General features: G+C 37.0%; 1 protein-coding gene across 3 annotated transcripts in view; it reads right to left on the bottom strand.

The window, feature by feature from the left end:
• The window catches only part of CDH11 (cadherin 11), an 83316-nt gene that overhangs the window by 17517 nt on the left and 41336 nt on the right, over nt 1-24463 (bottom strand). For 2 of the 3 annotated variants that reach the window (XM_030469753.1, XM_030469752.1), the window contains 4 exons: nt 7959-8354; nt 6419-6713; nt 5520-5639; nt 1606-1773 (listed from right to left, as the gene is read on the bottom strand). In XM_030469753.1, coding sequence (XP_030325613.1) covers nt 1606-1773; nt 5520-5639; nt 6419-6713; nt 7959-8186 — 811 coding nt within the window. In that variant the 5' untranslated portion in view covers nt 8187-8354. The remainder of the gene's footprint in view (nt 1-1605; nt 1774-5519; nt 5640-6418; nt 6714-7958; nt 8355-24463) is intronic. The other variant, XM_030469754.1, reaches the window with a different exon arrangement.

A 24463-nucleotide genomic window follows, 5' to 3' on the forward strand; every position in this document is an offset into this window, starting at 1 on the left:
AGATATGTTTGTAAGGTATGTAAAACCTGACATTTTAATACTTTTCTATTAGAATGGTAGAAAATACTGACATAGATCTTACATATAGGTATTGGCTTTGCCATTTAAGCACTTGCATGAGAGTCCAAGAAGCTGCAACTCTGGAAGAAGAGCTGTTGTCAGGAGAGACAGTCATGTTCAGAATATATCAATGTCATAACGGTTGCTCAGAGGAGAACCAGGGTGGGCTGGGCTGGTGCGTACACTGCACCCAAAAAAAGCCCCCTAAGCCCATGTGGAGATGAGATGCAGAACAGATGTGTGGGTCCATTAATGCACTTCCACCCAACTGCGAAGACTGAATCTATTAATGTCAGCCCTGCTTAATTTTATATGTGAAAAATAAATTGCACAGGTATAAAACAATAGCTCTATTTGACCACCAGAAATACACTTCAAATATCAATTTTAAAAAGCAATTGTACTAAATTTAGTTTGTATTGCCATGGTAAATATATGTCTTGAGTATCCAGTCTTAACTTTTATCCTTATGGACATTCACCATTCACCTTATGGACATTTCACTATTCACTGAAAGTTTTTGTAGAAGTGAAGGATGAAGCATCAACACTCAAAATGGAAGGCTATGTGAAATAAAAAATGATGCTCACCCACCTGAAGGTCTGTCAAAGACCTGAAAGGACATAATCAGGAGCTGTTAATATATTGTGTAACACTTTCATCAAAAGCCAAGAAAAGCAAGAGACTTCAAACCTGAGAAATGCAGCTGTAAGAACATAAAGTAGATCTCCTTTCCTTTGTCCATCTTCATCAAAAAACAAAGTGGATTTGCCCATTGAAAATGACTATCCTAACTATACTGGCAAATAGCTATGAACTTGGAGTACTGAAAAGTGTGAGGAGGCTACTTGGAAAATTCTTTCAAACACTGTAAATTTAACTGGCAAGCTTTCTGATGCATACATGCTATGCGTGCATACTGCAACTGTCCCAACACAGAAGAATCTGGTCTTTCACAAAACATGTATGGATTTTTGTTTTAACCTCCTCCAACTTCCCTGCAATGATTTCTTAAAGTTCTTGTGGCCCGAGCAGAGTAGTAAAGGCTGCTTGCTTTTTTAAAGTATCTTTTACATCTATAGTATAATTAGGAAAATGGGAAATGAAGTAAACTAGTTTATCCCAGCACTGCTGCAGGGCAGGTACAGTTTCTAGTATTTTTTACTGGTTTGGTTTAACACACAAAACAGACCTCAAGAAATGTGGTTTCTTTCTCTATTAGCAAAGAAGACCAAACTATGTGTCTCTGACCATATCACAGGTGTATTTCTAATATGACATGGTGCAGTAGTTTCAAAAATGAAGTGTAGGGTTAGAAACCTTTGTAAGTAAGACCTTAAAAAAGTCTACTTTGCAACAGAAAGCAAATAATTCAGATATTAAAGCTCTATATGTTACCAGCAAAAATGTATAAATAATACTTATCTATTCATGTGTGCTGTGAAAATCCATCACTTACTGCTTTTTCAAGTTTTGAGTATGTCTGATACTATACATATACAGATACTAGTAGTAAATGTGGTTAAGGATTTTGTTGTTACTTACTCTGTGGGAACTTTGGTGGGTTGTCATTGACATCTGTAAGTGTAATTGTCACTTTGGTTGTCCCTGAGAGGCCTCCCATGTGTCCTCCCATATCTTTTGCCTGTATTACAACGTGATACTCTTCCTTAGCTTCTCTGTCCATATTCGGAAGGGCAGTTCGTATAATTCCTATAAATACAAAGAAAATACAGCACATAGAAATTTTCACAAGTTCACATCAGAAAAAAAATGGAGACTGCATTTATATCTTGCATTAAAATACAGCAATACTTGCAGTGATGGTGCAGATTCTGCTTTCCCTTCACTGTGCATGTGCTCAGGTAGGAGAGTTGTTAGCAGTTTGGGATGTGGCAAAACAAGAAGCAGAAAGCAAAGAACCAGTGCTCATTTACACTGATTCATATGCTGTATTCAAGGGTTGTACTGAATGGCTCCCATTTCGGGAACAAAACCAGTGGGAAATTAATCAAGTACTGGTGTGGCAGTGAGAAAAATGGGAAGAAATCCTCAGCATTGCTAAACAGAAATCTTTCCTAGTAGGATGGGCAGTTGCACACCAAACAGGAAATCACCCTGCTCACCTTTTGAACAATCAAGTAGATTTACAAACCCATCCAGCCACATTAGCAGTGGAAGTGGAGGGGGGAAAATGGGGACACCTGTTAGAATGGTTACATGTTAAACGAGGTCATTCTGGAAGTAAAGACCTTTATAAAGAGGCAGTCAGCATGGGATGGTCCGTAATGGAACACCGCTATCTCAGCACGTGGCCTATGCCGTACGCGATTAGCAGAACACAACCCTCTCAACGACCAACCGCTACAATTAAGGGACAACAAGGGGCTGCAGGATACTTCGCAAATAGAGTACATCAGTCCTTTTTGTCTCTCAGAAGGAAAGAGGTATGTGTTGGTAGGAGTTGACGTAATTTCTGGACAAACTCAAGTTGAAGCTGTCCCGCGAACAACAGGGGAATATACAGTGGACAGTCTGAAATCACAGTTTAGTTTTTTTCCTAAACCCAGAGTTACCCAATCAGATAATGGTACCCACTTTACTGCTGGCATGGTTCAAGAACAGGCACGAGATGAAGAGATACAATGGATTTTCCGTACCCCATATTATCCCCAGGCAAATGGTATTGTAGAATGTACTAATGGACTCCTAACACAAACCCTGAGACCACATGAACCTTCATAGGTGGGACAAATATTTGATGCAGTAACTAAAGTCAGTGGATGATGGGGAGTATATGGTTGCCCCAGGCTCACAGCTTTTTGCTCTAATCCTCCATCCCTCTTACCCAGAACCACCGAGAATAAGAACCCAAGGAATCCATTGTACTATCCAGTACAACCAGTTCTAGTGGCTTTACCCACTGTGCGACAAGTACCTCTAGTACTGAAAGCTCAAAAAAATCTGTATACATGGATAGCTACTTATGCCCATGGGAAACATCATCGGATCCATACCAGATGGATCATCCCTTCCTTTTAGATCAATAATGTACAAGTGTGGTTGGACTATGAGGTCTTAACAACTTCCTTTACAGGAATGACTGGCCAAAAAGAAAATCAGGTGAAGATCCGTGTGTTCACCTTCTGATGTGGCCCTACTGGACCCATGTCCATTAACTTTTCTCTACCAGGTATCTCCAGTGGTTTGGGGAATTTTTTTGGCTATAGTAATTTTCGAAGTATTTTATGGGGTTTTTTTTTTGCACTCTCACCCGCCACATCTGGTGTGACAGACCCAACAGTAATTAAGTTGTATAACTATGGTAACAAGCATCAGCAAATTTTGATTCATCTATGCTTGTCCCCTAAGTAAGCTAACTTCAGGTTTATTGCCCCACCAACTTAATTGATTTGAAGTCAAGCCGAATAGCATTTTTAACCTGTGTTAGAAAGATATGTCTTGGATTAATGTGTTTCCAAGTGTTATGGCAAATCTACTGCCAGAACCAGGAACATAACCAACGTAAAAATACTTTATCCACTCAAATCACTCATGGTTTGGAGGACAACTTAGTGCTAACATTGATAAAAGGGTTTGCAACTGCCCCCAATGAACCTAGTATTACTGCTTGCTTGCCTATGCCTAAATCTGTAGAAGACTCCCTTCCCACTGATATTCTTCCCATAGACATATCAGGAAGCTTGCTATGACTGTGGAATACCCAGGGTATCCTTGAAATACTGAATTCTTGTTCCTCAGATAGAAGGCAAGATTCTGTCCAAATTAATCAGCCATTCAATTTTTCCACCATCAATAGCAGAACCTGCACATATTATGAAGAAGTCTTAAACATAACTTCTATCTGTGATCAGATTTTATGCAGAACAACAGATTTACAACGCTGGAGACAGGAAACTAACATCCTATAGTTTAATCAACCCATAAACACAGCCTGATGCATACAGTGGAACAGAGGACAAGATTGTCCCAAAAAAGCTAACACCCTCCCTGCCCTCCCCCTAGTAATAATTATGCCTGGTTTGGATTTCACAGTCAGGGTTTCACACCATTCGAACCAGGATTCACTTTTGCCTCAGTATCAAACAAGTCAGCACTGTGGTCTTGCCAAAATGTAAAAAATTGCTCTAACTGGAAACAATACGATTTTAATATGTGTTTGTTTGCCTTGTGATTGTCATTGTGGACAATCACCTTCCTCTGATCTCCCAGAGCCATAGTTCTCAAACTTGCACTGGGACACATTTTGGTTTTGTAGAAACAGTTACCTTTAGATATGTTATTGTTAAATGAAGATATTGTTCATGACTGGCATAGCTATCATGCAATATATGATTATGTGTATTGTCACTTCTACACTTCCTTCTGATCTTATGTGCCTATAACCACTGTGGATGAAGACACCTGACACCGAGCCCAGCAGTGTTTGAGCCACAGGGTGGTGTCAGAACCTGGACATTGAGCTTCTCTCAGGCACCATTTGCATTTGACCATGGGAAGCTTTGAGCCTAAATGAAGCAAATAACAAGGATGTTATCAATGGCTATCAATACCACTTAGATAGGATTGTTCTGACCTCTTTCTTCAAAGCCGATAAGCCTGCACAGGAATGTGAAAGGATGACTCAAGCATCACTCAGAGGATGGAGTTGGAAAGCAGACACCATGACATGAGGGGCAACGGCCGCATGGAGAACCCTCAAGGGAACCCCAGCTTTGGAACTGCACAAGTGCCCACTAAACTATGTCCATCATTATCATAGTAATGCCTCTCTATGATTCGTATGCAAATTATGGACAATACCCCAAAAGAATATGAGCATAAAAGTGCCAGGCTCAGGTCAGAGGGAGAGCTGCCACCACCGACAATACCCTGGATAAAGAGGACCAATGAGACATCACTGGATCCATGGCTGGTGATACTTCTCTATCTTTTTCTTTCCCTTTTTTTTCTCTTTTCTCCTCTCTTCTCTTTTTCACTGACTATTGACTAGATCTAAGTAAAAACACGTGGCACAGGACTTCTTCTCCAGTTAAAGCAATCATTGTTGACCTATTATATCTAACCACATGCCTTATATTTTGTATTAATAAATCATAAAACTGATTGGTTGGTGTCTTTTCACCTTAATTCAGTACAAGCGTATCATGAACTTGGTTTTTTGTCCCAAGGGGAGGGAGGTCATACTAAATGACTCCTTTCAGGTCACAACACTAGCGTAGTGCTGTGGCCCAGAAGCTCTATACCCAGAACCTCTACCAAATGCCAGGGGTCCAACCTGTGAAAGAGCTTAGCTAGAATCAAAAGAAAATGAAGGAAGTTTTACTCAAACACATCAGTAGATATATCCAACTGTACTGCCTCAATCAATATATTTAGTTCTACATTTATCGTATTCCATTTATGAGGTCCTACTCAAATAAACTGCTCAATAATACCTGTTTGAGCTTCCACCGAGAAGTACGGCTGACCTTCAAGAATACTGTAAACCAATTTGGCACTGTTCCCATAGGTAGGATCATCAGCATCTGATGCTGTTACCTGAATAACTGATGTACCTAAAAATGGAGAGCAAACACAGAAGCAATACAGTCAAAACCAAATATGACTGTAAGAACCATGTAAAGATGCTTTCAGTCACACAGAATAACTGTTTCTTAACTTCTTTATTTCCAGGTTTGGTAAAGGAAAAAAATCTACTTGGTAATTTATATATGACAAAATAGACTCATATGATCCAACAAGATTTGTCACCAGCTGTGATGTGTATTAGTGTTCTAAACAGTGAAGATATAAAAGTCAGCAGTCACTCTGTATCATTATGTTTTTTCCTCAGTAGTTTAAGCATTATACTGCTTTTGTCATTAGACAGCCAAACAATAGAGATTTATTTTTATATTTTCTTCAGTGAATTTTAGAGAAAAAATTCCTGTAGAAATCTCTGATATAGACACAAACCCAAGCACGAGATGAAGATGCATTAGACAGTGTGATGGTGACTCCCTAGTTTTATTACACAGCTCTGCCAAAGGAATGATTGTGATGTTTACTCCACAGAGGATTCATACTCCATGAATTCCAGGGGACCCTAACGTTCCTTCCTAGGAGGAAAAAGTCCTATACTAGGAACCACCTAGAGACACCTACACCATGACAGTGAGTGCTGTGCAGAGTTTGATTTGGTCAGCAAACAAGATAAATTGACTGTATCACTGGCTGAGCATGAAGTAAATTTTACTTCCCCAAATTCTAGATGATAAGAATTAAAGTCAAGACATACTGACAATGCAACACCTTCCATAAAGCCAGGAACTGAAGTGCATTTAGGAGTACTTACCTACATTTGATCTCTCTGGCACATTTGCATGGTAGTTTTCATGAAGAAACTCAGGCGGGTTGTCATTTATATCTTGAACTTTAACAATGAATTCAGAAGGTGGTTCTAAAGGTCTGTTAGTGTTCCTGTCTACAGCCTGTGCCGTGAGAGTGTACTGAGCTCTTTCCTCCCGGTCCAGTGTCTTTGTGGCGTGGATGTTCCCTGATTTGTCATCAATAACGAAAATGATTCCTGCTCCTTCACCTGAGAGAATGTATTTAATGTTTCCATCCCCAGAATCAATATCTGAATGAAGCTACAAAATGAGAAACAGATATGCCTTAACAGGATGGTACACATTTAGTGTCTATGTTAATGAAAAAAAGAGTTTATGATGTTATTATCATTTCATATCTTTCAAAAATCTTGCCTTCCATCAAGCAATAACCCATACTTAGGCACATGCTGTGAACACATCTGCCCTACATTCAGAGAAGCTGCCTGCACAGACCTGCATGCTGCTACCACACGTAGGGTGCTACTGAGACCCAAGCTTGAAGATTTAAGGAAGAGAATACATGAGAAGATAGTTATAACAGATTATTTATTCAAATGGAGTTGGAAGGAAGAGTAATTTTTACACTTTGTACACTTTGTACTAATCATGTTCTACTGGGTTGCATGTAAAAAGATGTGAAGTGACAAATGGGATGTAAAGAATGATCCAATCAGTTTTACCAATCAGGTTACCAAAGTTTTTAATTACCACCTCTTTAATATAAAAGAAGTAACAAATGCTTACTAAATATTCTTACTTCCACAGCCAATGCACACTTCAGCGAGATGAATTGGGGAAATATTGAGTCAAATTACAGATTTATTGATTTTACATTGACATCTACAAATTGCACAACACTAATCATCTTTTAAACCAGAATACCCAGAACAGTATTTGCTGTCACTGATCCTATTCTCCACTCTTTTTGTGCTGGGGTTAACACAGTTCTGCTGACCATTTCTAAATGGGCAAACACACTGTTTTATTTATGTATTTATACTCTGTTAGTGCTAGACAGTAACAGCATAAAAAATTAGTCCAGGATGTGTGTACATACACATGTGCACACAGACATATCTCCCTCTATACCTACTCTTCATATATTTAATTTTACTGATAACTTGAAAATGAAAAGATGAACAGATACCTATTGAGCAGTACACTTTCACTGAGATGCTGGGTTAAACATTACTATTTTTAAAGACCCAATAGCGATACCACGTATTCTTGAGACATACTGTTTCTCAACTGGTTGCTGTGGTTCTTGCTGTTGTGTTAAATAAGAGCTTGTACACCTTCATTTGAAGACTGCTGAGGTCAATGGAAAAAAAATTTTGTATTTGCTTCAGTAGTTTTTTGCTTATCACCTGAATTCTGGGTGAATAAGTAGCTGCTGAAGAAGCAACTAATACAACAGAAAGGAACAGCAAGAAAAAAAGCATCTCACAAAATAATATAAATTATGAATATTAACTGATGAATGAAAAAGAAATCCTTTCTTACCCTTCCTACTAGTACAGGATCTGGTCCTGTATACTCTTCTATAACAAAGAACTGATTCCACACCCAACCTCTTTTTGAACGATGCAGAACTTGTCCTTCTTTTCCTTTCTCATGGTGACCATGAAGTGATGGCCTTGTGTGGTTCAGTTTTTCTGTAGTTATGGCATGGCTGTAACACAGCATGCCCAGGCAAATAAGAGCAGCATGTAAACAATTGTCCTCCTTCATTTTTGGTTATTTTGTAGGCACAGGAGTATTCAAGAATCTACCCCTTCCACCTTTGAAGTCAAAAAGTCTGGGGCTACTGGAAAGTTTCAGATAAAATGTTGTGCACGTAGGATGCCACCACGCATTAAGCACATTACTTTAATGCTCTGAAGCTTCCCAACTTAATTCCTGAAAGAAAGTAAAATTGAGAAGATTGTCAGTTCTTTCATGTCTTTGAAGTGCAGCAATTTTTTTATTAAGCAAAATAAAACTAGAACTACTTTAGGAAATTTCAAGATAATAAGAAGAGTAAAATATATTAATAATTATGACATACTGAATAATGAACATCTTTGTGGTTTTGTTGCATGTACACGTTACATGTAATTGCCACCTTGTAAAATCTCCCGACTTGCTGCTCCTGACTCATTTGGAAGTTGAAAGATAGAGAATCATATTCTCTTATGATCCTTCCAAATGGATTTAGCCCAAGATGCAAGGTAATTGTAGAAACACCTAATTTATGTCCAAGCCCTCTTTGGACCTTAGATACAAGACTTAGATATAAGCTGTTAAGCCATAGGTTTAGATATAAGATAGATAGCAAGATATTTGCTTATCAAGAATGGAATACTTCTACACATGCCTGGACAAATGCCTTTTGATGACCAACAGATTTTCATGCTCAAAATAACTACCGATGTTTTTCTAGGCAGGAGCAGTGGCTGACAGAACTCAGAGGATGTACATTTTGGATTTAGACCATTGAAGTAGCTCTTCTACCTCCCTCTGAAGATCAAGTCATCAACACAGAGAAGCAGCATTGATTGCTAAATCTGTCGTCTTTGGGCTGGTGACAGTAAGTGCCACAAACCAATAAAAACATATTCACATACTTTTGATGATATAACATTTGATTTGGGTATTTATTCTTACTTTTCCTGTGATTTTAATTACCAGAATTATATAGATTTTGTACTTTCTAATAATTATTAAAGTTCAGAATTAATATTTGAAGCAGAAATTGCATAATACAGTGAAACCTGAACCAAGCTCTATACCTCCAGTAGCTAGGAATCCATCATAAAGGCCACTATGTCTTATCCCTGTGGTATCCAATATATTCTCCTTCAATCTTTACAGAATAGCCAATTTTTACAAGGTACCTATGACATTTGTTTCAGCTTTCAGTGTAATTCACTTCTCTCTTCTGCAAGACGCTAATGAAACCTCAATGTTACACTCATACAGGCATATGTATAAATAATAGTTAATTCTAAAAGGAAAGCACACTTTTTTCCCCCCAGTTTTGCATAGAAAAAATAAACTTGAAGCCCCTAGTATGCAGTACTTACCAAGCTTCCCTACCATTTAACTTTGTTAAACCATAGTAAATCTTTTTAAAGACAAGCCATCATGTTCTCTACTCATCCCACAGATGTAAAATGATTTATTCTGTCCTGCTTAGTAAACACCTCTAGATTTACATCCCTGTGGCAGGTATAAATCTATCTCCACAGCAAGCAGGCTCTGAGGTTACTTTTGTCTATAGAAATTCACACACATATTAAGAACAGTTCAGTCTGCTTCATAATTGCATTTAGTTAATCAATGATACTGCTGTTTCAGATGTAGTTTGCTACGGAGTGTCCTTTGGGCCAAATACTCTTCAATGCCATGCATAGTATAGCTAATTATGCTGGACAAGTATACTTGTTATAGGGATCTACAACATGTTACTCCTGTGTAGCATTTGGAGGTGCTTGGCTCTTGGACTGTTAAATGGGGCCTACATATTCCAAACAGCAATGAAATAGGAAGGTAACACCTAGACAGCTGTACATTATCAAACCTGCTGTGAAAAAAAAATGTAAGTAAACTGCTTAGATTAACAGGTTTTGGAAGCGTTTGAAAATTTGATAATTATTGATTATTCACATCACATAATGATCTCAATAATGAAAATAAGTAAACAAATACGACCATTATTCCCAAACTTCTCAATACTGTTATGTAAATCAATAAACATTTTGTAAAGAAGCTTAACAATAATGGAAGAGCCAGGCTGATACATATGCTGCTTATTATCAGCTATTCTAGTGTGAAGTGCTGGAAATGAAATATTAATCACACATCCATGCTAAATTAACTAATAAGAATTTAAAGCAATAATTGTTTGCTAACCTTTTGTTTATAGTCTGCATACACATGTATAGAGAGGAAGCAATAAGGCCACATGTCTTCAAGATAAAGAAAACTTTGATGTTATCTCTCATCCACTACTTGGGAAAAAAAAAAAAAAAAATCACTAAGGCTCTTTATGGTAATTGTTTCTGTTTTGAGTTATAATGTGAAAGGACTCCTTGCCAGTAATACCAAGTTGGCTTTTAATAAGTGACCTACTTGCAGATAGGCTGAAATTAAAGCTAGAGCTGCAGCCAGTACAGTCTCCCTGGCCTCCTCATGCGCCTCTTACCTCCTCCCTTCCTGAAGTTCGTACTCTGTTCAGTTATACAGTGGTTGCCACAGTGGTAAGCCATCTGACTCCTATTGGCATAAGAAAAGCTAATAGAATAAACCAACAGGGTTCCACTGAAGTCTATGAAATTACTTACATTCAAAACAGCTACAGTTTGGCTTTTTATAAACTACTTTCTTCCTAAAAGGCAAAGTGCAAAAGATGCTTCAAACTTAAAGCTAAAATAAACTTCATTAAAATACAAACTAGTCTTACTAACAAGAAAGAAGCCACTTTTCCCCCGCCCCAAACAATCTACTTAAAACCTTTCAAACTCTTCAACCTTAACTCAGCTGCTGAAAGCCTACAGTTTCCTATTTCTTCAAGCAGAAAATACAGAAAAGCAGCTAAACAATTTATAAAGTGATTCCTTTTCTTGTGGAAAAATACTTCGTAATCTTGTAAGCATGGAATACAGACCTGAGGATGGCAATTACCACAGCTCACTTGACTGCTGCTCTGGTGAGCACAAATTTTTTGTGTGTAGCACTTTTATTCAGGCATTGCGCAACACTACACAGATAGGGAATTGTCAAAATCATTTGCTGTGAATGTTTCTAGTCTTATTTAAAAAATCATGACCTTAGAGATACCCACAACATTATTGTTATTTCTGCGCATAGATTATAATCTTCAACTACAACAAAGCCGATCTTAGTGGGAAGTTGACCAAACTGCAACATCCTGGGTTTTTTCCATTGTTGTTTAGAATTGCACAACATGTAATTTTGAAATCCTAAGTTTTCCTCAGAAATCTGTAAAAAAATCTGATTCCCACTTCCTTAAAAATAGAGCATGTTAGGTTTGAACAAAGATGGACTTTTTCTCAAAAGGAAGAATTGCATTAATGTGTTTGAACTGCATACAAACAAATATTGGCAAATTTTGGTACTAAATAATAGCTTTATCAGGGGTAAAGGGAACATAAGTGTTAACCAGCCACCACACAACAGCAAATCACAGTAGAGAGGCACATAAATGCAATGAGATTCCCAATGCTGCCTGTGTAAGTTGATCAGTCAAGGTACTCGGCACAGAGTAGAATCATGGTCTTGACTCTCCACAGCACATCAGCTCCACTCTCCTTGTGCAGCCTCGCACTGAGACGGCCAAGTGCAAAGACTCAACCCACAGCACAGCATAGGGGAGAGGTGGCACTGTGGAGTTATCCCAGCTCTAATGGGATATTCTAAAGTCAGTCTGCTTCACAAAACTTCACACACAAATTTGAATGACTGTTCATAGATGACTAATAGACAAAAATAAAGAGCCAGCAAAGATTATTTTAACGACAAGATCAGTCGCGGAAGTGAAGTCTAGCCAATTTTAAATTTCTTTCATTATATTTATAGCAAAGATAATCCCAAACATTCATGATGACTTCCTGTGGGCTATTAAATGACCATATGCCAAATTATAATAGACTAAACAATTTTTCTGATTTGTCTAGCCCATAACTTCTGGATGATACATTAAAATAGCAATTGTTCTCAGGAATACACTTGGCAGAGAGCAGTGAAGAACGCATTGTAGCAATATAATAATGGATGATTATGTTCTGAAATGTTTTGCAAAAGTATCAAGTAAATATAGTAAACTCTCATTCCAATTGAGATTTTAGCTGCAATTAGAATTAGCTGAAAAGATGAATGATTTATTTTACAAGAATTTTATTGTCAGACAAGGACATGAATAGTTTTTTAATGGCAGAATAAATATTGGATCATATTAGTTCTGAAGTTAAAAGTGCCTGAGTTTAGGGCGTAAGGGTGGAGTGGTGGGTGCAGCTGGCTGATCCCCATGGAGGCAGGGAGGGACCTGCTGTGGCTAGGCAATGTACCCAGCTTTGCTGGGGCCTCTCCTCCGTGTGATCCAGCCAGTAAAGCTAACAAGAACTTGGGCATTTTCTGCTTTTGGGAAGGGCTGTTCTGAGCAGCCTCAGAGCTCATGCTCCACGGTTTAACTTCAATGGTTAGCTAACAGTCTCTTTCTTCCCAGAATACTGTAATCAGGGTCATGAAAAATGAGCAGTTCACATGGAAGGAAGGTAGGAAAAAGATTTCCAGATCAAATAATCAGTTGAGTCCCACTGAGATCACACTGGTTAATCTTTAGGGCATATCATGTATTTAACTACTTTAGGAGTTTTTAATAAAATACATGAATTGAGGGATGTGGAATAGATCTGTGTTTCGTTACTCATGTGCATTGAGTATGTATAAATGTATGCATATCAGTGAGAATGCAGGTGTTCAGTCTGGCATGTATTTTTATCCCCTGGTAGGTTGCTGAATTCAAATATCTGATGCCTAAGTATTTTCAAGAAATTTCTATAAATTAATATGAAAATATTTTTGAAGGATACTAGTTCTTGTTGCAGAAAGCTATTCAGCCCTAGCCAGTAAGTTTCACACATCTTCATAACTTAACATTTGGGTTTAGTTTGTAGTTAAAAATTTAAATTTTTTTGTTAATTTTTTTTTCCTGTTTAAGAAAATTTTGTTCTCTTTCTTCACTCATTTCATGGACATGGTACATAAAACTAAATTAATAGCCTAGTCCCTTTTGTTTATGAAACAAGATAAAATACCAAGAATCAGTACCTTCCACATATAAATTTTCTCAATTACTTTTTAATTTTAAGCTGTTCTGCATTATCAGACCAATCTTTGAATACATTTTATCTTAGACTCGCTGTACAACCTACTTGTGGAAAAGAAGGCATCTCATTTTATCTACATGAAATAATATTATGCAATGTATCAAGATCTGCTATACAGCATATCCAGTGTGCACAACACACACAGCAAAGCTAATTCTTAAAATAAATCCTTTAGTCCTGAGAAATGCCAAACTTTCTGTGAGAATCGAGGTACCCTAAATCTGGACAAGACTAGAATTGGGATTATGGCTTTTTTTTCACTGGAACTAGAGTATGCCTGATTTTTCCTTGGTAAAGCTACTTATATGATATGCAGAACTGAGAAAGGATCAGCATTAGGGCATCGTCATTTGCAAGGTGTACTTTAAATGGAACGAACTAAACTGGAGAATGAGACAATATCAGCTTTTTCAACTTTCAGCTCCGCCTCAGCAGTTAAGGGCTTTAGGCATGTCTTTCCAGTCAGGAAATCACACCGTTAGGAGATGGAGTTTTGGTTCCTTAGGTGAACCCCTTTTCCCAGGCTAGCATTAGGACATAGAGCTCTATTCACACATCAGCAGAGTTCCTTCTCTAAGTGCCAAGTCCATGGCCCTTACTCATGACATACCAAATAGGAAAATTCAAAACTGAAGGATTCCATACCCAGCAAACAGATTTTATGAATATGACTAACCCCATTTTTCCCAATTCTAAAGCAGACCACCAGCAATTAACTCCATGTGAGCCCTACAGAAACACTGAATCTCTTGTTGAAGCATATTTTAGTTCTCACCGGAATGAACAGTAAATAACCCTCGTCTGAATCTGAATGCAAATTGATATAAAGTCTTTTGTGTCATTCACAAAACATAATTAGTCTTATAAGACAAAGTACCTAGTCCAGAAAAGGAAGTTTTTCATATTTAAAGATACTTGGGGAAAAAAAAATCTCATAGTTATTCCACTAAATAGTGAGAAACTCACACTCCCCCAATTCATATTCTGCTGTTTTGCATGGGAGCACAATGTAATTGCAAAGGTTATAACCTGAGGTTGCAGTTCTGCAGAGCTAAGCATATATTTAACTTTATATATGGTGTGCAAACAGTCAAGATTGTAGGAGTATTCTACTACAGAGGGATTCTAGGTCATGGCAAGATTTGTATGTACTAAATACATACGTAAAATCGTTACAGAAGTGGCAATTATCATCTTTGCAATAATTCCCTTAAAAATGCTAAGTTTTGTAGAATCCTATTCTGACTTCTGTAGAAATCCTATGAAAAGAAGTCTTAGTCCTTTGGATTTTAAAATTATGTTTTATAGCACTGTATTGGATTACTGAGAGGTTTAAAGCCAATAATCCCCAGCTGCTCTAAAGAATAGTTTTTGAAATGTAGCCATATTTTCCTATAGCAGCTTTGAGACTCAGTATTAGGGAACCATAGTCAAAACCATGAAATGATGGCTTTTTGAAAATAGAAGTCTTTTTGCAGGAAAGGGGAGGAAAAATAACCTCCTGACTAATATGATGTAATATATCCTTCAGTATCTAACTTTGAAATCATCATGGAAAGGAAGTATTTTCACCAGGCTTTGATTTAATTTGTACTCATTCAAGAAGAATGAAATTGCCACTTGGGGTACCTCTTGCAATAGAAAGTAGGAAGAAAACTTAGTACATTATGAAGTGAATGACATAGAAATAAGCCTGAGAGAGTAATATTAAAAGGCTTGGGGAATGAAAAACCACTGTAAACACTTTTACATTTACTTGCTGCCCTGGGGAGATCCACTTAAGATAAATGTGACAGAGGCTGTCTGGTTTTAAGCATAAACTCTATAGGTGAACAACTAGCATAAGAAAGGTAGGCTTATTAAAGAACATGGTGATTGATAGAGTCAATTGAAGTAATGACTAAGCTCTTGGTAGAGTTTATTTTAAATAGTAATTGTGTTCTCATGCATCTCAGACAAACTGGGATTCTCATAATTTCCTGTATACTCAAGGGCCAACATAGCTGCAGCCTATGTCCATGCTAATTTCAAAATAGTTTGCTCTTATGTAAATGGCTATAAATGACATCCCAAGGAGGAAACAAATGACAACTGAAGTCAGCTTTCACCCAACTACTAATGTTGTACTTACATGCTAAGCCAACCCTGAATAATAATTTTTTTGTCTAAGAACTTATATTTATGAATGGCTAAATAACATTTGCATTGTGACTGATGGTCTTTTTGGTTTATGCCAAAAATGAGGCAGAAATACAGGATTATAGAGTGATAACTGAAAACCTATCAAAAACTAATGACTACAGGCAAGACTACTCTGCTACCAAACCAAACCAGAAAGAATTCCAATGAGCAATCCATTTCTGTTCCGATATATAATCTCTTGCTGAAAGGCTGACAGCCTCCATGCAATCAGAAATCTAAACTCAGTCTCTGGTATTGTACTTACAACTTCATTTCTAGACGCAACTTCAGCAGTGCTGCTGAAATGCCATCTATTACAGCATCTTGTGCGGTCTTTATAGGACCAACGTGTTTCTCTACAGAATATTTTTCCACTTTGAATACAATTCTACTAGACTACTCGATTCCCTGGCCCCCTTCAATTTGGTCTCCCTCAAGTGGGAAAGTTTCTGATAAAAGATTGCCACTTCAGAAACACATGCAATGCACCCTGGCAGCAGTTTGTTTAAATCTAGAAGCCATTGTGACTCTCATTTAGAGAGGTTCACATAATTAGATTCTCTGTAACACTTATCTTTATAAAACTTGACAAGTTAGAGAATTACTAAGAGTGCCTTTTTCAAATACATTTGCTAGAGAAAGAAAGGTGAGAGGTAAATTTCTAATCAAAGATCCTTCTTTTCTTAGTTTTCTTGGAGCTGCACAAGGAAGAGTTCAGATCCTTCAGCCATGCATGCACATGTAAGGGTCTTTTTGATAGTCTGCTTAACTGCTCCAGTGTAGTGCAAATTTCTTACATAAAGAGCACAAAAGCCATTTCGAGATCTTCTGAATGAAAAACTGAATCAATAATTAATTTTTGCATAGGCAGAGACTGTCTGTCAAGAGACCTATTTTGGCTCAATATAACAAAATAACATCATCAGAATTTTCAAACACATTTCTAATACAGAGTCAATAGCTCTAATAAAGGAGACCATTGCTGTTTAAATACCTAATGGTAAGTTACAGCTGAAAGGACCGAAACTTCAAATTTAAGTTATTATTTACAATCCATTAAAAATCATAAGATTATAATTCAAACAATATTTGCATAAGTATCTTCTGAGATGTCTTGTGGTAAAGAGTAACCCTAGAATATTTCCATTTAACTTAAAAACCATGCAAACACTCAAAAAGAAAACACCACCTTCATTAGATACAGCCTACCCTTTGGCTTCCTGCGCAGCCTGACCTGCTCTGAGCACAAATCGGAGAAACTATCTGTATTTTCAGTGTTCCAAAGCTATAAGGTTAAGATATAATGCCCAATATTATGATACAAAACCAAAAATGCAACAAGAGGTGCAAAGGTGATGCAATTAGATGCTAAGCATATAAATAGCACAAAAAGGACAGGCTTGACAACTTGCAATTAAAATTTGGTTTCCATCAAATCATACATTTGCAAAAAAAGGGCAAATGATTCAGTATATTTTGCATGAACATCATTTGAGTTAAACTTGTTCATTACATATCTCTAACTGATTGTACAAAACACTAATATGTCCCAGAGATTATGGATTGGCACGAATTCTGACCTTTAATTACAGATGATTGTGGCAAAACATTTCTATTCTTCTCACAGAAATCATTAACAACAATAGTTTTAAGGCAGTTCCTGGCTATGGCTGGAACCATGATACAATGCAGATAAGGTAAAATTTAAATAACTTGAACCTATAGCTGTTCTTGCACAAAAGCCCTACTATCAGAAACTGATGTTCCACGGAAAGCTGGCCATGGGAAAATGGCAAACATGCGCATTTGTTTAATTAGATTAGTGCTATTCATAGCTGAAGCATACACATCAGCTATAATTAGATGTCTTCTGGAAGTGCATTATATGTTTTAGAGACAGAAATACCGTTTGCCACCATTTCTCTGATGCTAAGGGCAAGTCTTAACCTTAAAAGTGCAATATCAGGGCCTGTGGCATCTTTGGTCACCAATGTGCTTTTTAACCAACAGGACAGTATAAAAGAACTTGAGTGTGAATGAACGTGTGTCAAGTCAGGTAAAGCTTTATCTTCCAAATCAGTAACAGCCAGTTTTGCCCCTAATGAAGACCAGTGAAGTGTAACTTGAAAATGAGCTTGTGAAAGAGGAAAACAAGCTGATAGAACTGCTGGACTGAGAACAGTACAATTTTTGGATGGAATGACCTTAACATAAGGCAAGTACAGGAGGAAGAATTTATATTCATAGAAGAAAAATAGGGGCTAATAAAATCAATAAAAAGAATTAACATACATGTGTGTATATATATATACACACACATATATATATAAAAAACCTTAAATATACCCTTACACACAGCAGATTTTCTACCAAAATGTTCTTTTCAAAAAGTTGCCACGGTGTTATCACTATTTCAATCCAATCAATTTCCTTTGAAGTCTCCCATAATGATAATTAAATAAATTGCTCTTGGAGTAATTATGTTTTTTCTGGAAAAGGAACTATTAGAGTAAAGAGAGATAAGAGAGTCTGTCGCCAAACATAATCTTTCTAAATACATTGGTACATGTTACATTTGTAGGAAGAAGGATGGAATACTTAGAAACTTTGGACCTTTTTTGGTTTTGTGAAAGAAATGTTGACTTCATAGTTGAAGTAAGAAACAAGCTAAAATGACTGCTGACAGTTCCATGAGTGCATAGAGAAAGAAAATGGAAGTTGTGTCAATAGAAAGCTTTTAAAGACCATATGTGTTAAGCCCAAGAGAGCTCGTGTGAGCTAAAGCCCAAATTACCATGTCAGAACAAGTAGCTGGTGAACAAGATGAAGGTGACTAAAAGCCCAAGACTAATGAGCAAGTGTATTGCATCAAATGGCATTTTCCATGCAGGCACAAATACGTCATGTTTGCAAGAGCATGAGGCTCTGGAGACCAGGTTACTATAGTTCTATTAAGAAAGTTCTGTGTATGGCAATTCATCGGATCAAACACCTCTCATGTCTGTGAATTTTACCATCCTTGATAGAGAGAAATGAGGCTTTCACAGTTCCAAATAATTTCCAAATAAGTGTTTCACCTGTACTTTTCTTCTTGCTTTACAAGTCAGGCTAAAATTGCTAGTTGCAGTGTGTTGTGTGTACCGTGAGTTTTATGTTCTTTCTCAGATTAAGTTCCAACTTTGTTAAAGATTCCGCTATTATTTGTGGAAATTTACCATATACTTGCTAAGCAATCTGTATCATCCACTGATGTAACCATCAGAACAGGCTGACGTAACCCCCTACCTTGTTCTCTAGTCTAGTCTGGTATCTCAGACTTCACAGAATTTAAATGCGGTATTGATGCTTGTTGGTTTTGTTCACATTACAAAGAATCTGGAGTTTTTCATTTAAAAGTCCATGCAAAACTCCAGTGGGTATGTTTTTCTTTGTGTATAAAGATGAACACTCCCATCTTCCTTTTTCCTTTAAATCTCTTTGGTAAATAATATAAGATTGCATAAGACTAACCAATATGGATTAGTATTTAAATTTTGTTATGGTGTTTTTACAATATCACATCCAAGGACTGCCATATAGTGCTCTTCTACAATGCTAACCCTATATTTTATTGCTACTTTGAAGGCCAAAAGAGAGTGGTTGCAACTCAGAAACAAGAATTAGCAAAAGGAAAATAAATGACTTGGTACCATTTGTGCTACACCTACAACCAAAACCAGCTTCCTGGAAATCCAGTGGACAGAGAGAATAAAGCACTAGACAGGCACCAGCTGGAGAAACTGGATCTGGGGATTCATCCAAGAACTGGGAACATCTTTCTGAACAGACAGACATATTACTTGTTCAAATGTAACGGCTGTCAGAGCAAACATTGCCTTAAAAAACTTAACATGATTTTTTTTTAAAACTCTCTGTGCAAATTTTGTGGACCCCTTCTGGCTGAAGCTTCAGTAAGTGAGCTTAGAATCAGACCCAAAGAATGATAAATATATATTATAAGCAGGAAGAGCTCATTATGATGGTCATACATAGGCACTTCTGCTATTATGTTATTTGTAAACACAGCTATATCTAAACCCAACTATAATATGACACAAAGAATTATATAAGATTGCTAACATGAATATTTACTAAACACCTATTTAATAATGGGTTTTAATTAAAGAGTGTAAAAAATAATTTTCTGTGTGTAACATGGACTTGTTAAAATTTCAGGGATTCTTAAGACAATAAAACAGATTTGTTATTGTTAGCAACATGCCAAAGGCTGTGTATGCAGCTGGCAGCACAGGCATCAGCAACCACAGGGCTTGTTAGGGTTCATCAGGACTTGTTCTGGCCTGCCTGGGGTTTGGTTTTGGTTAACTTATTTGGCTGTAACAGGTTATCTAAAGAGGAGGTGACTATTGCCTAATTTATTTTGGCTTTTTGCTTAGCTTTGGATGACTGTGGTGTAATACAGTTGGTTTATACATATATTTGTAATGAATAACAATAACAATTCACTATTCCATATAGAATTCCATATAGAACAAGCTACCTATGACTCCAAATAAAACAGAGCATAGAGAGACAGGCAGGGGATGATATGAAGAGATTTGAAAGCCCAGGTACAAGATGATAGTGGAGACCCAGGGCTGTAAACTGCTCACCAGGGGTCAGCTGCCAGCCACTGAACAAATGCAATGTTGGAAGCTGCACAAAACCAGTTTTAAAGATAACATAGAGAACAAAGGACAATATTCAATATATGTAGAAGACACCATTCACAGTAAAACTAGATGCAATGTGGAACTACAGACCAATGAAGAAAGTGCAAGGTGTGGAGATGTGAAGCATGTTTTCTCTAGATGGATTGTAGAGTAAGAAGGAAGAAGGAACCATCAGTGTACTGCTCTGGATGCAAAGGCCCTCCATTCCCACCCTTGCAAGAAGACATCTCCCTGAGGGGCAGCTGATGGCAAGCGTAATACCAGAGAAACGGTAGATACAAGAAAGCTTGTGTGTATCATGTTTAACTGTACATAACTTGTATAAGAGCTCAGCAGAGGTGAACTAATGATTTTTTCTTAGACTGTTAGGATTTTACATTAGCAGTACATTCTTGGCATTTTCCTTTTGCCTAAATGAGCTCCACAGGCTGTAGCATAATAAACTGATGGAGACTTCAAGCAACCTAATTTGAAATCTGGATGCAACACACCTGTAACCAGTCACAAGCAAAGTGACTGTTCAAACAGAAGATAATGTTGTCAACCATGTGTGAGCTCACAGAGTTTCAGATTAAAGGAGGTAACAGCATGTGGGGAGCAAACCAAACCACTACGGGTCTAAGAGGAGGAAAAAGGTCATTCCATTTGATGATGAGGTTTCTTGACTACACAACTGTCGTATTATTCTGTTAATCCTGCAAGCAGCAAAGTAGCAGAAAGCCACTGGGTCACTAGCTTTACTGTGAAACAGCGCAACACAGTCTCTGCTGAGCTTTCTTTGGAGTGAGTCACTGTGATTTACTGAAAGACTGTTCCCTGCGAGAGGGCTGTTCTCTCTTGTGTCTTACACAGGGCAGAGACAGAGAGAAGATGGAAGCGATACCTTAGGACATGTAAATAGAATATAACAATGAAGTCTACAGTTAGTACCCAGTCTTGAAATGAACAGCTCATTAGTGAGTGCTAAAGGTTTGTGCAAACACATTTCCTTTAAAAATTAAAAGAAATTTTCTTCTCTCCAACATACTGCAACTCATACATGTTGCCTGCAGTGAAAACATGAAAACAGCTCAGAAGGTCAAGGGAGTCTTTTGGCTGGTTGGTTATTTTTTGCTTCAGTGCAGCCTCGGTTCACAAAATATAGCTCAAAGCATGAAACTAAGCCAAGATATCCAGGAGGCCTCTCCGAGACCAGACTTTTGAGGTTACATAATCTGTTTTTCTATTTTGGTGGGAGAGAAGAGAGAATGAGAGGCCAAGTATCCAAGTTCTCTCGTAAAAGTAGATATAAATGTGTAAAAGTACAGAACCATGACTTTTCAGTATTTTAGGTTGTTGTTTCTAAAAGAAGATTGTGTTCACAAACAGAACCAGAGAATATCCTGGAAGGTCAGTCCTGTATTTGATTCCAAACATCATATTGGCTCAGACTTCCCCTTTTCTGGCCTCTCCTGTTATCCCCTCGAATTCATTAGAAGGTTGTGGCCACCAGCCAAAAATAATGGTTAATGCATCCCAGAGCCCATATTCTTTGAAATATCTTCTGAGACAGGAATTTATAGTATTGCTATAATAAAACTCAGATTTCAACATTAAAGTCTGTGTACTTGCCACACATACCAGAATTATACAGAAAATTTGAACCATGAAACCCTGAGGAAACTGTGAAAATATGCAGTAACATCTAGCAAGGGGCCATTAGGACTTGCTTATACCTTTAAGAACAACCTTAAGCAATAGATAAATCACGTATGATGTTAGAAAGGTGGCAGCAATGGACCTAAACTATATTCCATTGAGTCACAAATACTTCATTTTTTGCACACTGAAGTATAGTGATTTTAGACTGGTCTAGAGCAGATATACCTTAGGTAAGAAAAGATGGGATTGAGTCCTGACTCTGCCCTCACTTTGCCTCTCCATGCCTCTGCCCAGCTCTGAGAAGGTTAGGTTTTTGCTTTGATGTAGTCATTCACTGTGTGCCATTCTATTCTTTTATGTTATGTTTGTTATTATGCATTGAAAGATTATCATACATGTGCTTTCCATCCCAAAAGAGTACATATTTATCTTCTGCAGGAATTCTAAAGTATTGCTTTCATAGACTAGAAACTGTAAAGCTTTTTCCTGTAAAGGAACAGAAGTATAGACTTTGCCTAAAACCTTGGAACAAACCTTCATTTACAAGACAAGGGAATCATTTTTATTCCACTACATGAATTCAGTGGGCTGCCGCAGGCCAGTCATAATCTGTTATTGTTTCCCTGCAACCTTGTACTATTAATTTTTCTTTTTAATGAACTGTCCAGTCTAGTTTAGCTATGGGAAATATGATGGAGCTATAATATAAATGGTTTATGTCATACTTTTGTCAAAAGGCTTTTCCTTACAGCACTAGAAAGTAATTGAAAAGCCGTTTTAAAATAAAGTAACTGAATGGTTGAAAATGCAGGTTGTCAGGAATAAAATGGGAATATCCTTTCCATTACATTAGATTTTACCAACCACACCTTGTGTGACTTTATTACTGTTTATAAAGATTAGTAAATCCACATAAATTGCATATGTTAGCATGTTTGTATTAGCAAGTATTCCTGAAAGATACTGAAGACATTTTTAAGAAGTTTTTCTTCAAAGGTGACTTACAATGCCATAATTGGTTTGGTTAAATACCTTTAAAGCATTAAATATACTAAATTTTGTTTTATTTTATAACATACAGAATATGTCCATGTATGAGATGGCAAACTAGCTTCTGAGTTTTTGTTGCATATGAAACCTTGAATGGCTGAGTGCACAGTAATCTTTTTATATACAATATATGCATCCAAGACACACAATGGATCATGTTTTAACATAAAATTATTTCTAATTCTGATCTTAAAACCTATATAAACATCTGCTTGTATGGAAGCAAAGTGAGAGGTATAATACAGGATAAAGCAGGAAATTGAAGATGTAACACTTTTCTATTTAGATATGTAGACCTCATTAAATGTGCTAGCACTGTAATAAGACAAGGTGATTCTAAGTAACTGAAAATTAGTCTTCTTTCTACATGGCATTTGTGCAGAAACAAAACTATACAGCAATTTCTTTCAAGATCTACTTTGTATGTCAGGAATATCATGTTTTCCTGTTGTAGTCTAGGCTTACTACACTTATAACAAATAATAAAAATGATGTTATTTATGAAAGAGGCAAACTATACATTATAAAATATTGACTTCTATATTCAGTAAGTAAACCTAAGTTTCTCATCCTATATGGGAAGGATTTTTAAATATGGTAGTATTCTTTTTAGGGAGTCCCATGGACCCTTTATTCGTATATACTGCTTTGCACCATAATATAATTGGGAAGAAATTTATCTGCTGTGATTATTCTCACTTCTTCTAGAATTTCAGTATAGAAAATCTAAGCAGTATAGGAAGGAAATGTCTAGTCAAGGTATAACCACTTAATGAATCTACTGGTCATCTTCCGGTGGCTGAGTAGCCAAGCCCATGTTACAGCTCCATACGAGCTCAGTAGTGCCTTTCTGTCTGCCCTGTATTTTATTCCATTAACAATAGTTAAACATGAACATTTTACCTCCTGAACTGTTTAATTATCTAGATATTATAACAGGAAATTTGCGTTTCTGACCAGGCACAGCTAGGAGCAATATAAGAGAAATCCTTCAAAAAAAGGGAAGATAATTTAAGCAGCATATGTAAAGCATGTAAAAGCAGGATGCCCAGGTTTACATGATAATCAACAAAAGCAGTTCTTGTTCCTCCTTTTTTTGCTGGGAGGCACTTCACACACCAAGCAGAGGGAACATCTCACAGTCACTCTGCAGGAAGCTTTCTTTCAGAAATTATTTGCCTGAACTCTGAAATGTAAAAAAGTCTCCTAAAATAGACACAACAGTTTCTCAGGTAAGACATGAAAAAAGATTGAATAGGGACCCAGTTTGTTAAATTCACTTATCTCCTATACTAGTGAGAGCAATGGGCCTTCAGATATTCCTTTAATATTATTCCTCGCAATTCTTTAATTTGTAAAAATTAAATCTACTTGGAAGTGTAGCTTTGAAGCCAAGAACAAGACAACTAGAAAGAGGCCTGAACTAAACCTTGAATTGAGATATAAGAAAATGAAAGAAAAGGATAACTGAGACAGTGGTGAGAAAATTCACACACCACTGCATGGAGGGGAGACTCAGAGAAACTGAATGTGT

The sequence above is a fragment of the Strigops habroptila genome, chromosome Z (assembly GCF_004027225.2).
Source record: "Strigops habroptila isolate Jane chromosome Z, bStrHab1.2.pri, whole genome shotgun sequence".
In the NCBI taxonomy this organism is placed as follows: Eukaryota; Metazoa; Chordata; class Aves; order Psittaciformes; family Psittacidae; genus Strigops; species Strigops habroptila.